We start from the raw sequence: 15,243 nt of genomic DNA on the forward strand, positions 1-15,243 counted from the left end.
AGTAGTTGTGGCTCGCGGGCTCTAGAGCGCAGGCTCAGTAGTTGTGGCGCACGGGTTTAGTTGCTCTGCGGCATGTGGGATCTTCCTAGACCAGGGCTCAAACCCGTGTCCCCTCCATTGGCAGGTGGATTCTTAACCACTGTGCCACCAGGGAAGCCCCACAAGTCCTCTTAAGGAGAACCTACCTTCAATCAAGGCTTCAAAGAATTCTGACAGATACCATTCCAAGAAAAACTGAACTCGTCGTAAAAACACTGACAAAATGTGTAAGGAAATGAGGCCCCGTTAATAAGAGCTAGACCTGCCCAGACAGACTGTGGGTACTGGGATTATCTGGCACAGAACAGAAAATTCCAAAAAAGATCAAGTAGACCTATATGGGAAAAGAATCTAAAAAAGATTGGATACATGTATGTGTATAACTGAATCACTTTGCTGTATAGCAGAAACTAACACAACATTGTAAATCAACTATACTCCAATAAAAATTTAAAAAAAAAAGATCAAGTAAGCTTTTAAAATTACTGAGTAACTTTTTGGTTTTTCTTTATAAACCACTTAATATATATTTACTTTAGTATATAAACTATTATGCAAGAAAAACAAAGTGGTTCATTAAGAGTTCAGACTTCTTCAGGACTTCCCTGGAGGTGCAGTGCTTAAGGCTCTGCACTTCCATTGCAGGGGGCACAGGTTCTATCCCTGGTTAGGGAACTTAGGTCCTGCAAGCGTCATGGTGCAGCCTTAAAAAAAAAAGACTTCAGACTTCTTAGACTACACTTGACTCTGGGCCTCCAGCACATGCGGCCCCTCTGGCTGAAACCGTTTCCTCGGGGAGTGGGAGGCCAGGTTCTCAGCTGGGTCTGAGGAGCAGACAAGACCAGACATGGCTGCTGGTGGGGGAGCCCCAGGGCTGGTGTCGGAGCTCAAGGCAGATGGTAGGCATCAGGATTCACCCCACGCCCCTGGTGTGAACTCGGCAGAGAATGGCTCTCCGCAAGGCCAGAGAGCCAGCACCACCGAGGGAGCGAGGGCGGTGGGGCAGTAGCTGGGGTCTGCTGAGGCCATTCCCCAGGCGCAGCTCTGATGTGGCTGCTGAGGTGGGGGATACCAGGGCCTCGGAGCAGAGGACGTAGAAGCTGAAGCCACCAGGGAAGAAAGCTGGTGGGGAATCACAGCACAAGATCCCCAGTTGGCGGTTGCTAGTGGGAAGAAGGCTGGTCTGGTTGCAGCACAGAGCACACCTGCACCTCCCGTGGGAGCAGGTGGGCCATGAGGGTCACACACCAGGAGTGGGGCCAGGCTGGAGCCGCTCCTTCCTCCAGGGCTCTGCAGGCCCAGGCTGCTGTGTGATCAGCGAGATACTCACCTGCTTTGAAACAGAAAACACTGCTTCCACCTGGAAACTTCAGACCAACTCTGGGGGGCGTCCCATTTAAGAAGATCTCAGTAGACCTGATTGACTATAAGTTGGAGACCCCTGTTAGGAGGAGGGGTTGTTTGAGGCCACCGAGTGCTGTACAACAATGTCCCCAACCACACCTGTTGTCAAACACAAGTTCATGTGCCTGACACACAGTGAGGCCAAACAAACTGAAACATAGGAGTTTAGATCAGAGAACTAATCACAGTTTATCACAGGATATTGAATATAGTTCCCTGTGCTATACGGTAGGACCTTATTTTTTATGTATTTTATATATAGTAGTTTGTATCTGCTAATCTCAAGCTCCCAATCCATCCCTCCCCCAGGTAAGAGTTGTTTTGTTTGTTTGTTTTTGTTTTTGTATTTATTTTTGGCTGCGTTGGGTCTTTGTTGCTGCACGCGGGCTTTCTCTAGTTGTGGCAAGTGGGGGCTACTCTTTGTTGTGGTGTGCAGGCTTCTCATTGCGGTGGCTTCTCTTGTGTGGAGCACAGGCTCTAGGCACATGGGCTCAGTAGCTGTGGCTCGCAGGCTCAGTAGTTGTGGCACATGGGCTTAGTTGCTCCATGGCATGTGGGATCTTCCCGGACCAGGGCTCAAACCTGTGTCCCCTGTATTGGCAGGCGAATTCTTAACCACTGCGCCAACCAGGGAAGTCCTGAGTAAGAGTTTTTATAGGTAAAATTTGGGGGGAAGTCTGCAGGGTGTGTGACCTTCCTCTGATTGGTTGGTGGGGAGGTAACAGGGTGGTGTTCCCAGAATCTCAATCATCAGTCTTATGGTTCTAACCCGTCTGGGGTCCACTGCTTGTGCTCAGCCTGAAGTCACCATCCTCCACCTGGGTGGGGGCTTTTGTCCTTCCTTGCAGAAGTACTCAGAGGTATATGTCAGACTGTTATGTGCCTCCCATGAGGAGGAGCCAGGCCCCTGCCCCATGCTGCACTGTTGCTGCTTTCTGCATTCCCTCACTCCCTAATTAGTATCAATAATTGAATCTGCCCTTTGGAACTCAGGGAAGGTCTAGGAGGCTGAAGCCATTTTCCTACAAACAAGAAGCAGGGACACGGAAAGGCTTTTGTGCCTGGGAGGGCCCCACAGGGTCATGCTCGGTTTCAGTTCCCCCTTTTCTTTGATACGTGTCAATCTTGAGGGAACAGGTGTTGGACAAGAAAAGGGAATAACATTTTGGACAGAGAGGTTCATCATAAACTCGGCAGAGGGGACTTCCCTGGTGGTGCAGTAGTTAAGAATCCGCCTGCCAATGCAGGGGACACAGGTTCAATTCCTGGTCCGGGAAGATCCCACATGCCGTGGATCAGCTAAGCCCGTGCACCACAACTACTGAGGCTGTGCTCTAGAGCCCGTGAGCCACGACTACTGAAGCCTGCACGCCTAGAGCCTGTGCTCCACAGCAAGAGAAGCCACCGCAATGAGAAGCCCACACAACGCAACAAAGAGTAGCCCCTGCTCACCGCAACTAGAGAAAGCCTGCACGTGGCAACGAAGACCCAACGCAGCCCTAAATAAATAAATAAACACTCCTTAAAAATAAATAAATAAAATAAACTTGGCAGAGGAGCTGGGTTGTGGGGGAACTTGGTTTCATGCTCACCTGGCTTCCACCCTGGTCACCTCCACACCCTCAGCCTGCCTTGTCCTCTGGGATGACTAGGAGAACCCTGTAAGCAAAGGCCCAGGGGAGCTCCATGTTGGTTAATCAGCTCCAGAAATTGTGCTAATAGCATGGAATTATCAGTGTTATAAGCAGCATCCCAACTTAAAGTATTTTCTAAAATCGTATCACCTTATTGGCATAATCAGTGTCAGTTGGCGTTGTTGGTTTTCTGTGGTCGGTTGGCAGGAAGATTCTCGAAGCTCTCTGACAATATCAGAATCATCTGTGAGTGGGAAAAAGTTTGTAAAGATGTGCACATGGTTTAGCTTCAATGAATGTGTGAAGCATTGTTTAATAAAAAAGTCCAATCAGTAGCAAGGCGTTAATTAAACAGTATATATGTCATGACTCTACCTACCCTGCTGTCCAGAATGAACAGACAGAGCTACAGGAGAGGGTGTTTCCAGTTTCAGTGGTAAACAGCACAACCCCATCTGTATGTGTGAGTGTGCAGGTCCAGGGTTTGCTGGTGACACATCACACAGAAAACACGGGCCAAGATCACGCCCCAGGGTAGCGACCAGTCATCTCTGGGTGCTGATTACTTTTATCTGCGTTTTCTGCCTCTTGCTCCAAGAAAACTTGTATTGCATGCCACAGGTGGGGAGGTGGGAAAGCTCCAAGAAGATGGCTCTGCTGGCGGTGGTCCTCCCGGTCAGCCCTGGAGAGGCCTGCAGCCTGACGGCCTCGCCAGAGCCCTTTGGAGCAGAAGCCTCTTCTGCTCAAGAATAAGGGACTCCAGACTCTTGCATCTTCCCATACATGGAAAAGCACTAAATTCCTTAACTTGAGATATCTGGTTTCCTTTAATTAACAGTAATCTTTTGATGTGCAGACTACCTGCCCTTTGTTGCAAAACTCCTATATATCCTGACTCCCCCATCTCCTCAGAGCAGTTCGCTCAGGGTTACTTGAGATGCTGCCTCCTGGGCTTGAAGTCCTAAAAATTTCCACTGAATAAAACAGAACTCTCAAAAAAAAACAAATAAAGAACAAGGGGCTCTTTCTTCACTTCCTGACATCAGCATCGTGGGTGCACACGGTATGTGCCGGGAGCACAAGTACAGTTAAGATAATCATCAGCGCCACCTGCACGGACAGCCCTGGGGACCCCATCAAACCCTCTGTGCACCCCAAACCCACCCCCGTCCCCTGAGCAGGCCTGGCAGGATCAGGGAGTCCTCCTCACCCCACTTTTCCAACACCCGCCTGGCCTGTGGGTCAGATGCGCCCCCACGTCCCCCCACCCCCAGCTTCGTGAAGCTCACCAGGTCTCTGCTTGTTCAGAATCCACCTGCGAAAGCCCCAGTGCTGGTGTTCCGGCGCTGGCGCTTAAGCACTGCAGACAAAGGGGCGGTTGTCACCCAGATGGTAGGCTGATGACCCCTCTGTAAATGAACCCCAACTGGCATATGAGACATCCTGGGCCCCATTGCCAGCTGGTATTTGGGGTTTTCCAAATGCCCTCCCCTCTCTTGTGTCCTGGGACCTTCAAAAGCCCTATCAGTCCCCATGGGACCACCCTTGGGTGACTTGCTGAGACCAGTGGGTTGGTGGTGACAGAGCCATAGCCACACCCATGGGGCCTTAGGGACAGAGGCTGTGCAACGGTCCAGGAGGGGGACCCCGGGAGACCTTTGGAACGGTGGGGCCTTCGTGCTGGTGCTGTAGTTACACTTTGCTGCTGGGTGGTTCACAGGCGGATGCCGTGGTGTGCAGTGCCTGGGCCTCCCTTGGGCTGTGGTCACGGGGGTGGGATCGGTCAGGGCAGCCTGGAGATGTGACCCTGCTCAGCAGTGTTTCCCATGGAGCTTGAGCCCCAGCCCCGCCCCCCACAACTGAGGGGCAGGAGCCTGGGGGGGCTTAATGAGTCCCAGGACTCGGGGACCTGTGAGCCTGTGAAGCTGCCTGCCACCAAGGTCCGGTGACATGAGATTTCCTATTGCGTAGAAGTTCTCGAAATGAATTGTAAAGCAAACAGTGGAGGGTATTGAAGCAGCCCGGAGGCTGGCAAATAGAACACTCACCGTTCAGCAAATGTTTGAGCACCTACTGTGTGCTGGGCATTATTCCAGGTAATGGTTATCAGTGGGCAAAACAGAAAAAACCCTATTCGGTTGAATTCACATTCAGTGAGGTTGACAGGTGACACAGTGTTTGAAGGGGGTGAGTTTTGGGGGTGGGGCAGGTGCGGGGGCCACGGTGCCAGTGGAGCTTCACAGCAGGGCCATCAAGGCAGCTCAGTGAGAAGGCGGCCCTGAGCAGAGCCCAGAGGAATCCAGGGGCCTGGTCTTGGGGACATTTGAAGGGAGTGTCAGCGGCCAGGGCAGGTAAAGGCAGAAACGTGCCAGATGTTCAAAGAAGGGCCTTGGGGGTAGGGGCGGGGGTCACAGGCTGTCATCAGGCCTCAGGTCATACTTGCAGTGGGACCTGGGACCTGAGGTGAGGGGCCTGCTGCTGAGAACAGGCTTCAGGGGTGGGAGCCAGGAGCCCTCCGGTGGTGCTGACTCGAGTGAGAGGCCATCAGTGATCCTTCGGGGTGAGAGGGCGGCCATCCCCACGTGCACATGGATTGGGTGTGGAGTGACAGAAGCCAAGGATGACTGCTTTGGCACTTGAACATCAGAAACAGAGGGTTATCATCACTGATGGGGAAGACTAAAGCAGAGACGGCTGGAGGGCAGGACAGGAGCTTGTCTGGGACAAGCTGAGGGGGTTCAAGGGGGGCTGCTCAGGTGGTGGGGGGCCTGGCCGACTGGACAGTGCTGTGAGGCCAAGGGCCTGGACAAGAAGGCCAGGGCCCCTTCCCGAGTGGAAAACCGGGCCCTGGGCCTCTTGACTCATCTGGGAAGCTTGAGGGCCAACCCTCCTGGAACAACCCCCTGGGCTCTCCCAGGGGAGTCCATGGGCCCAGCTCAGACTGTCCAGCTCCTCTCCTCAGCCCTGGTCTCATGGAGGGAGGGGAGGGCTGTCTCTGCTTGGTCCCGGCTGGTCTGGTCTCTCCCAGATCTGAGTATGTGCCGGACACGTGACTTTCTTCTCACCCAGGTGCTTGTTTGGAGTCCCAGACACACAGTTGCTCTTGTCTGGAGAACACAGTGTGACCACCCTGCAGCCCCATGGCTACGCCTTACCCTCTTCCCTCCCTGTCCATGTGTCTGCACAGGCCTGTGAGCACTGCACGGGCAGCATCTGGGAATTCCTGGAGGAAGGGCGGGGGGCAGCTTGTCCTCAGATGGCTGTTGCGGGGGGTGAGTCCCAGGTGTCAGTTGACTGGCCTCCTTAAGAGGGATGGGCAGCCTGGACTAGCTGAAAGCAGGAAGCACTGCCTTGTCTTGGCAGTGTCCCCATGTCCAGAAGAGGACTCAGCTGCACCCATGGACTGCTGTCACTGTCTACCACTCTGGTGCCTTGGCGGCCAAGTGCCCACTTGAAGGCACAGGGCTGCAGCGGAGGCTGGGGTCCACCAGGGTCCCCCGCCCCATCTCTGCCTGGTTACAGAGGTCATGGTGGGTGCCCTGTGTGCCCGGCCTCAGCTCTAACTCTCCTGGAGGCTGTGTGCTTGCTGCCCAGCCCCCCACCAAACTCAGGCCCAGCCCGCACGCAGCCTGTCAGGCAGGCACTCGGCACTCCCTCCTCTTTGCAGGTGGACAGACTGGATGCCCCAGACAGACTGTGGCAGTGAGAGGAGCACATGGTGGCACCTGCCCCTCTGCTGTTTGGTAGGGGGCAGCTCGTAGCCCCTAGTCCCCTGGGGAGGGGAGGAGAGTGGGGCAGTGATTGACACCGCCTGCCCTTCCCTGGCTGGGTTTCGGGCAGGGTGGGATGGCCAGGGAGGACAAAGGTCAGTGCTCCAGGACTGCTGGACTGGCATGGCCTCATCTTCCCAGATCTGCATGCCTGGCGGCTGCCCAGCTACAAACACTGCTGTGTCGTCCCCCCCCCACTGCCTGGCCCCAGGCAACAAGCCTGCGCTTGCTCTGCACTGGAAAGCTGCCTGGATGGCCTGGCCGTGAGCAGTCAGAGCGGTTGGTGTCCTCTACACAGAGGCTGCAGGAGGGACACAGGCCTGAAGTTTGTGGGCAGGCGGCACGGAGCCTCAGGCCTCCCACACCTGTGTCCTCCATACTCAGGCCCACCCAGCATTAATGTCAGTCTGTTTCTTAATATTTTGATGGACATGCATGGACGCAGCCCACTGAGCTAAGTAGGTGTCTGTGTGGGGACTAGGTTACAGCCTGGCCAGCCCTCCAGGGGCCCCACAACAGCAACTCCCACCATCCCTGCAGCCCCTGTGTGGTCTGGGCTGGCCTGAACCCTGCTCCTTGGACCCCTGGCCACTCGGGGGCAGCAGGAGTCCTCACCCTGGGCCTCTTCTTCCGCAGGCCGCCGCTACGCAGACAACAGGCCCACTGCAGGCCCGGCCTGCCGAATCCCCCGCCGGCTCCCTTGTGCAGCTTCCGTGGGGAGGGCGCCGGGTGCAGCACCCTCTACGGGTCACTAACCTCCCCAAGGACCGCGTCACCCCAGAAGCGCAGAGAACCCACGGGAGACGGGACGCCTGGACGTCATTTATTTTGCTGGAGCCCAGTGATGGCAGCCTCTGAGCCGCCCGGGGCCTGGGGCGGCCACTGACTGCCCGAGGCAACCGCTGCGGCCGCCGCGCAGGAGGTGGACTCCGACCTCTGGGCCCTCTGGCTGGAGCCTGCACTTTTGGGGAGTCGAGCGCAAGTACTCCCAGGCGCAGGGGAACGGCGCCCTGTCCACTCCGCGCTGGCAGAGCTGCCCCCACCCAACGGGTCACTTTGCGGACCCGCTGGACAGAACGTGTAACTCGCACATTAAATGAAAGTCTGTTTATCCGGGCCGAGCTTCCCCGCAGGTGCTGGCGTGGGCGGGAGGGGCCAGAAGAGCTGCGGAGCCTCTTGTGGGGGGAGGGCGGTGAGCAGGGTTTGTCAGGGGTCTTCTCTCCACCGTGTGCGCCGCCCGGGGCTTGGAATCCCGCGGCGGCCTCGCGGCGCGTTGGGTGCGGGGCGGCCCCGCCCTCCCGGTAGGGAGGGGGCGGCCCCACGCGCCCCGGGGGCGGGGCTCCGGGGGCGGTGCCTAGTCGGGCCCGCGCGGCCATTGGCTGGGCCGCCGGCCCACCCGGCCTTAGTTTCCCGCGGGCTCCGGGCGGCCCGGGGGCAGGGCCGGGCTCGGACTACGCAGGGCGGAGCCCCGGAGCGACGCGGCCGACCCGTCCCGGCCCATAACCGGCGCCGCCGCCGCCGCCAAGACCGAGCGCAGGAGCGCGGACTCGAGGCCGCCGCCGGGCCCCGAACCCCGCCCGCCATGCCCGCGCCCCGCGCTCTGGCGGCCGGCGCGCCAGCGCCTGGGAAGGCCGCGCTCACGCACCCGGGGAAGGCGATCCTGGCAGGTGGGGCACGCGCACGCGGACCCCGACCCCCACCCGACCCCGCCGCGTTTCCGGGTGGGTCCAGGACACCGGCTTTGCCGCGCTTCCGGGCGGGCCCGGGCCCCTCCGCGTGTCCCCCCGGGCCCCCCCGCTAGGACCGCGGGAGGGGCGTGGGCCTGGCTCCCGGGAGACGGGCAAAGTCCGGGCGGGGGCAGGGGAGGGGCACGCCGGCAGGGAGGAAGAGGGGTCTCAGCGCGGTCCGGGTCTCGGTCCTTCCCCGCAGGCGGCCTGGCGGGTGGCATCGAAATCTGCATCACCTTTCCCACCGAGTATGTGAAAACGCAGCTACAGCTGGACGAGCGCTCGCACCCACCGCGCTACCGGGGCATCGGTGAGTGGGGGCGGCCGGCGGGGGCGGGCAGGCCGGCGGGTGGGGTCGCTGACCGCCCCCTCCCCCAGGGGACTGCGTGCGGCAGACTGTCCGCAACCATGGCGTCCTGGGCCTGTACCGCGGCCTCAGCTCCCTGCTGTACGGCTCCATTCCGAAGGCGGCTGTCAGGTGAGGCGGGCTCGGGGCCCCGGGGCCGCGGGAGGGAGTCCCGGCCCCGCGCCGTCCGCTCTCATGCCTCTGCCTCCCACCCCAGGTTCGGGATGTTCGAGTTTCTCAGCAACCACATGCGGGACGCCCAGGGACGGCTGGACAGCACGCGCGGGCTGCTGTGCGGCCTGGGCGCTGGTGTGGCCGAGGCCGTGGTGGTCGTGTGCCCCATGGAGACCATCAAGGTGGGCAGGTCTCGGTAGGGGACAGGCGTGAGAGAGGGCCGGGGTGGTGGTCTTGTGCCCGGTGGAGACCATCAAGGTGGGCAGGGGTCTGCCTGGGGAGCCTGGAGCAGGAGGCCCGCTGGAAGAGCCTTCTGTGGACTGGACTCTATTCTGGAGGCAGTGGGAAGACAAGGTCTTAAAAAACTTACGAGCACAAACCATGTGTTTGCTGCCTAAGTTGTGGGGAAAAACCAGCAGACATGACGGCAGAGGCTCCTCGGTAAGGCGGCCCTCTTGCTCCTGGGGCCACGTGTCTCAGAGGCCAGGTGTGCCCTTGCCCTGACCCTTGGGAGCCAGCGCCTTTGCTTCCCTCTTTCTCAGGTGAAGTTCATCCATGACCAGACCTCCCCCAGCCCCAAATACAGAGGATTCTTCCACGGGGTCAGGGAGATCGTGCGGGAACAAGGTGAGCCACTCAGCCTTACCCTCAGGTGGGGTTAGGGACCTGGGTCCGGCTGGAAAGGGCTGGCACCTCCCCTTCCTGCCTTGGCGCTCCTGCGGGCCGTGGCCTGGAGGCGTCAGTGTGACCGCAGTGCCTGCCCGCCCCAGGGCTGAAGGGGACGTACCAGGGCCTCACGGCCACCGTGCTGAAGCAGGGATCCAACCAGGCCATTCGATTCTTCGTCATGACCTCCTTGCGCAACTGGTACCGAGGTGCGTCTGTTCCCCAAGACCCTACCTCCAGGCCTGGAACCCAGCCCTTGTCCTCCGTCCCCTTCTGACCGCAGCCCTCACGCCCATCCAGGGGACAACCCCGACAAGCCCATGAACCCGCTCATCACTGGCGTGTTTGGAGCCATCGCGGGCGCAGCCAGTGTCTTCGGGAACACTCCGCTGGACGTGATCAAGACCCGGATGCAGGTGGGGGCGGGGCCTGGGCGGGGCCGGGAAGGGGTGGGACTGGCTGCTGAATCCCGCAGCTGCTGGTGTTCTGCAGGGCCTGGAGGCGCACAAGTACCGCAACACGTGGGACTGCGGCCTGCAGATCCTGAGGAACGAGGGGCCCAAAGCGTGAGTGGGGGAGGGGCAGGGCTGCCGTCCCCACCCCAGGCCCCCGCCTTCCAGCCTTCCACCTGGGCCACACCTCACCTCCTGTCCACCCACCCCAGGCCCTCCCTTTGTCCTGTCCCCCGGGAGTCTGCTCTTTCTGCTCTTGCTCCTCCCTCGGATCTCTGGACCCACCCACACTTTCCAGACAAGCTGGCTTCCTCTTCTCTTCACCCTCTTCCCTCAGGTTCTACAAGGGCACCGTCCCCCGCCTGGGCCGGGTGTGCCTGGACGTGGCCATCGTGTTCGTCATCTACGACGAGGTGGTGAAGCTGCTCAACAAAGTGTGGAAGACAGACTGAGCCCCGGGGTCTGCGCATGGGCTGCCCCCAGCGCCCCCTTCTCACAGTTCCAGTGCAGTCGTGCCAAAAGGCCCCCTTCTCCTGTCCCTTACAGTCCATGGCCCAGGGCTGTCCCCTGTGGTCTGTATGACACCACCGTGGTGTCCATGTGTCCAGCTGAGACCGGGTGTTCCTCTGGCCTGTGAATCTGTGCCCACTTGTCCACGTGCTTACTCGTATGCCTGTGTTTCATGTTTCGTGTTCTGTGACCCTGTGCCCCACTTCCCGGGGTGCCTGTGTGGCCTGGGTCACGGCCCTGTAGCCATGGCCTGGTCCCAGCCCGGTGCCTTCCACCCTGGGCAGCAGGGGCATCACCCCAGCCTACCACAGCTGCCTCCGGGCCTCAGCCTGGCCTCACTGCATTCCAGGGGCTGCGTACTCCCCGCTTCTCCCGCCACTGGCCTTAACCAGCCCTTGGGCCCTCCCTCCGCCCAGGACAGGGTGGCACCTGCCACTCTCAGGACCACCCTTCCAAGGCAGAATAAACTGGATCCTGTTGCAGCCTCTTGTCCCTGTGTCAGCCCATCTGTGGTTGGGCAGTGGTGGCCACACCTCTGCCAAGGGCAGGCCCACTCCTCATCCGAGGACATTGTTGGGGCCAGGCAGGCTGGTGGGCAAGCGAGCTGTGGCCACAGTGTTAGCCCCTTGGGAGGCCTGACGCCAGGCCAAGGAACATCTGGCCTCCATCCAGGCCTTGCCTGTGGCCTGGGGGCAAGATCCTGCAGGGTCACCTGGCAGGCAACATTGAGTGGGCAGAGGAGAGCTGCCCCACACTGGTGGCTGCACCTGGAGACAGTGCTCTCGGGCTCTTGTCTGTCCTGCAGCCTGTGGCCCAGCCCAGCTTACCCCCTCATGGTTTCCCTGTGATGGTCTGCTCAAGGGACACTGCTTTGGGGTGACCAATTTTTGGTCCCCTGAGACTCTGAGCACGAGGTCCTTTGGTTTTTTTTTTTTTTGGCTGCGTTGGGTCTTCTTTGCTGCATGTGGGCTTTCTCCAGTTGCAGGGAGCAGGGCTACTCTTCGTTGCAGTGCACGGGCTTCTCATTGCGGTGGCTTCTCTTGTGGAGCACAGGCTCTAGGTGCACAGGCTTCAGTAGTTGCGGCACGCGGGCTCAGTACTTGTGGCTCGTGGGCTCTAGAGCGCAGGCTCAGTTGTTGTGGCGCACGGGCTTAGTTGCTCCGCAGCATGTGCTCGAACCCGTGTCTCCTGCATTGGCAGGCGGATTCTAAACCACAGCACCACCAGGGAAGTCCAGGAGGTCCTTTCTTAATCCTTCACTTAGGCTGGGAGGTAGCAGCCCTGGGGCAGGAAGGGGTGGGCACTTAGAGCCCTCACCCCACAGCTCAACCTCAGGAAGGTGTCCCTCTTGCTGAAGACCCCCTATCCCGGGATCCAGGCACAGCTGGGAGCCCAGCCCAGCATGGGGGCCAAAGAACCCTGAACTGGAGGGCCCCTGTGGCCCAGATCTGGCTGGGAACCACCACCCACAAGCCAGGTGGAGGAGGTGTGAACAGGATGGGATAAGCCAGTGCCCTAGGCTGTGAGGGGGCGAAGGACCTTCCTGTCCAAGGGAGTACACGGCAAAAGCCACACAAAGGGCTTAGCTCAGACTGGGAAATAACCTCCCCGCAGGAGACTCTCAGCAAGCAGGTCCCATTCCTGGAGCTGCTCCTTCTGGGAGAGAGTTCCTCACCCCAGCAACCTCACACAGCACCTGGTGTCTGGGGCAGATCTGGGGGCCGAGGGTGGGCTTGAAGGGGGCAAGGGAATGTGGTTTTGAAGGACCAGGCTGTGTGTGTGCCCTCAGTGCTCACAAGAGATGTAGGAGAAAGGGCTCAGCAGCAAAGCTTCCCTGTTCACAGGCTGAGGCAAGCCACCTAATCTTCATTTCCCAACCTGTGAAATGAGGTGACACAAGAACCCACTCCAGTGGGCTATGAGGCTGGAATGATGTAATGTCTGTAAGGCACTTAGAACAATGCTTTGCACAGAGTGAACCCTCGCGGGAGACTGCTGGCAGTGCCCCAGGGTCCCAGGTAGTTCCTAGAGCGGGCAGAGCCCAGGAGCTGGGCCCTGAGGGGACTCAGTGTCCTGGAATTCTGACCTCTAGGAATGGCGTCTGCTCATTGACTGCACCCCAAGTCCTGTCCCCATCCCCTTTCACGAGGAGGAAGGGGACAGGCTACTCTGAACTGAAAGAAGGGCATGGGGATCTGTACCCAGGAGGAGCAGGGACACCTCTCTTGTGCCACACAGCACAAGGTGGACAGCAGGTAGCCCAGCCAGAAAAGTTGGTTGAGCTAGGCCTGTGTCCCCTGGGGCTGTGAGCCTGGAGAATCCACCAGCCCCAGTGGACCACTGGTCCCCCACCCTGGCCCCGCCTGTTCACAGGTAGCTGGAATAAGTCAGCAGCCTCAGTTCCTGGAACTGTGACCTGAGGGGGGGTGGGGTCTCTGAGCTGAGAGAAGACCAGCAAGGCTGGAGGGAAGTGAGCAGGTGGAGAGTGGCTAGAGAGGCAGGCAGATGCCTGGAGGGAGCTCAGCTGCATTTAACCAAGATCTTGAAGGCTGCAGGGAGGAGGCCGATGGCAGGGGACCTTGCCTTTGCAGCACTGGGGCAAAGGGGCAGAATGATGTGGGCAGATCTTTGAGCAGTCGGGAGACAAAAGAATCAACTTCCAGGGTGACCCCCACCAACCTGGACACAGGCCAGGGCAAGCCCCAGGAGGTGACTGGGCCTGCATATCAGAGGAGAGATGTGAGCTGAGTGTGGAGACTCCAGGTCACCATATGCTGCCCACAGCCAGAGCCTCTGTGCCCAGCTGGAAGCCACTCAGCCTCAGGCAGCCTTCACCATCTGGCATCATCTTGAGCCTGGGATCATCACAAAATGTGCCCTGGACAATGGACTCAGACACAGGCCAAGGGAGCAAAGGGTGAGGTGGTGGCCACTCCTGGGACAGGGCTTGGCCAACCTCCAGCCCCATCACAGAGGCCCTCAGGCAGCTGCCCTCCAGGGGCCCCCGCCCCCACTGCCTTGAGGCCTCTCCTCCCCCACTATTGCACAAGCGTCCTCTGGTTTTTCCATGTCCTTGTGTAGGTGATGAATGGCAATCAGAGCTTAGTACACACACACAAAGAGTCACTCCTGACAAATGGGTCTCTCTCCTTTTAGCCAACAAAGAGAAATCTGTTTTTTGGGTTGTAACCTCAGCCTTCACAGCAAACACAATCTGAGCTGAGGATGCCAGAGTATTTTCCTCACTGACATTCTACTTCCTACGTGTTCTCAGATTCCCTGGACCAGGATCCTTTGTATAAGTCACAGAATTGGGGGGGTCTGAGGATCTCCTGCCTCCTTAAGATCTAGCAACAGAGCCAAGGAGAGAGATGCAGGCACAGTGGAGAACTAGCCGAAAAGGACAATGGGAGGACCACAGAGAACACTAGGATCGTGGACAAACGTAGCCTAGGCCAACAGAGTGGGTGAACCATGGAAAACATGGTGGCCCCTGGTGTGGCCTTGTAGCTCTCCTCTTCCCACGCCCATCTGGCGAATATCCCTAAGAGTAACCTCCCCTCTGCTCAGATTGGTCTAGACCCTGACGCCTGACACTCCCCAACTGTTGTCACTTTTGTTTCCTCAGCCTGGCCAGCCACTCCCACTTATTCCTCCATTGGCTGGGCCTGGCCCGGTGTCCCCACTTGGCCACAGGACTGTCATCTCCCGAGTGACCTCCAGAGATGGGCCATCCCAGCGCCCTTGCTCAGCAGCCGGCAGTGGCCTGCCGCCCAACCCCCCGCTGAAAAGCGGTCTAGGGCTCAAGCTCTCGGGCCAACAGGCCTGTCTGTCCCTGGCGGCCCTCCAGGCTGACCGCACCCTGGAGCCCCGCCTCCAGCCCACTATCCTCGCGGCCCGAGGGAACACCCCCCGACCCAGGGCTGTGATCGGGGAGGTAAAGAAACATCCGCGACCGGGGCCGGGGCGCGGGGAGAAGCTGTGCCCGCGTGCCGTCAGCTAAAGGCCGCAGACCTTCAGGGCGACTCAGCTCCCAGCCTCGGAGATCCGGAGACACTCGGGAAGTTTTCCGGACCCGCTCGTGAGGGAGGAACCGAATTCCCCGGGGCGGGAACCCGCGACGCCGGCAGGGAGCTCGAGGCCTGGCCTCAAAGAGAGAGAACCGAGGCTGGGGGGAGCGGCGCCGCTCACGCCTGGAATTCGTGCGGCGCGCGCTGATGGCGTCACTGCGCGCCCGGCCGGCGCAGGCCCGCGCATGCGCTCGGCCGGCAATGTGAAGGCCCTTCCTGCTCACTGCCGTCAGACCCGGGTCTTCGGAGCGGATCGCCTGTGCCCCGACCTCGTCTGCAGCGTCCAACAGTCAGCGCTCGGCCGGCGCAGCCACCATCGCCCACCCTCCCCAACGTCCAACGCCCATGCTGGACGCTGCCACGGGCGCTCCTGACGCGCCTGCCTGAGGCTCACCCCTGTATCTTCCTCCCCGTGCAGCTTTTTGCTCTAAAGTCCCCAGTCTCAGCCACG

General features: G+C 59.5%; 1 protein-coding gene across 1 annotated transcript; it reads left to right on the plus strand.

Moving 5' to 3' along the window:
• The first annotated feature begins 8,429 nt into the window (after window positions 1-8,429).
• SLC25A1 (solute carrier family 25 member 1) lies at window positions 8,430-10,865 on the plus strand. Its single transcript, XM_065889990.1, has 9 exons — window positions 8,430-8,514; window positions 8,777-8,884; window positions 8,953-9,052; window positions 9,138-9,276; window positions 9,637-9,721; window positions 9,865-9,969; window positions 10,061-10,176; window positions 10,253-10,326; window positions 10,550-10,865. The coding sequence occupies exons 1-9, from the start codon at window positions 8,430-8,432 to the stop codon at window positions 10,662-10,664; spliced, it is 927 nt and encodes a 308-aa protein (XP_065746062.1). The 3' UTR covers window positions 10,665-10,865.
• The last annotated feature ends 4,378 nt before the right edge of the window (window positions 10,866-15,243 follow it).

This window comes from Phocoena phocoena, chromosome 13, assembly GCF_963924675.1.
Source record: "Phocoena phocoena chromosome 13, mPhoPho1.1, whole genome shotgun sequence".
Taxonomy (NCBI): Eukaryota; Metazoa; Chordata; class Mammalia; order Artiodactyla; family Phocoenidae; genus Phocoena; species Phocoena phocoena.

Coding starts and splice junctions, on each gene's coding strand:
- SLC25A1 (XM_065889990.1), top strand. CDS start 8,430: ATGCCCGCGCCCCGCGCTCTGGCGGCCGGCGCGCCAGCGCCTGGGAAG. Junction 8,885..8,952: donor ACCGCGCTACCGGGGCATCG/GTGAGTGGGGGC, acceptor CCCCTCCCCCAG/GGGACTGCGTGCGGCAGACT. Junction 9,970..10,060: donor CTTGCGCAACTGGTACCGAG/GTGCGTCTGTTC, acceptor ACGCCCATCCAG/GGGACAACCCCGACAAGCCC.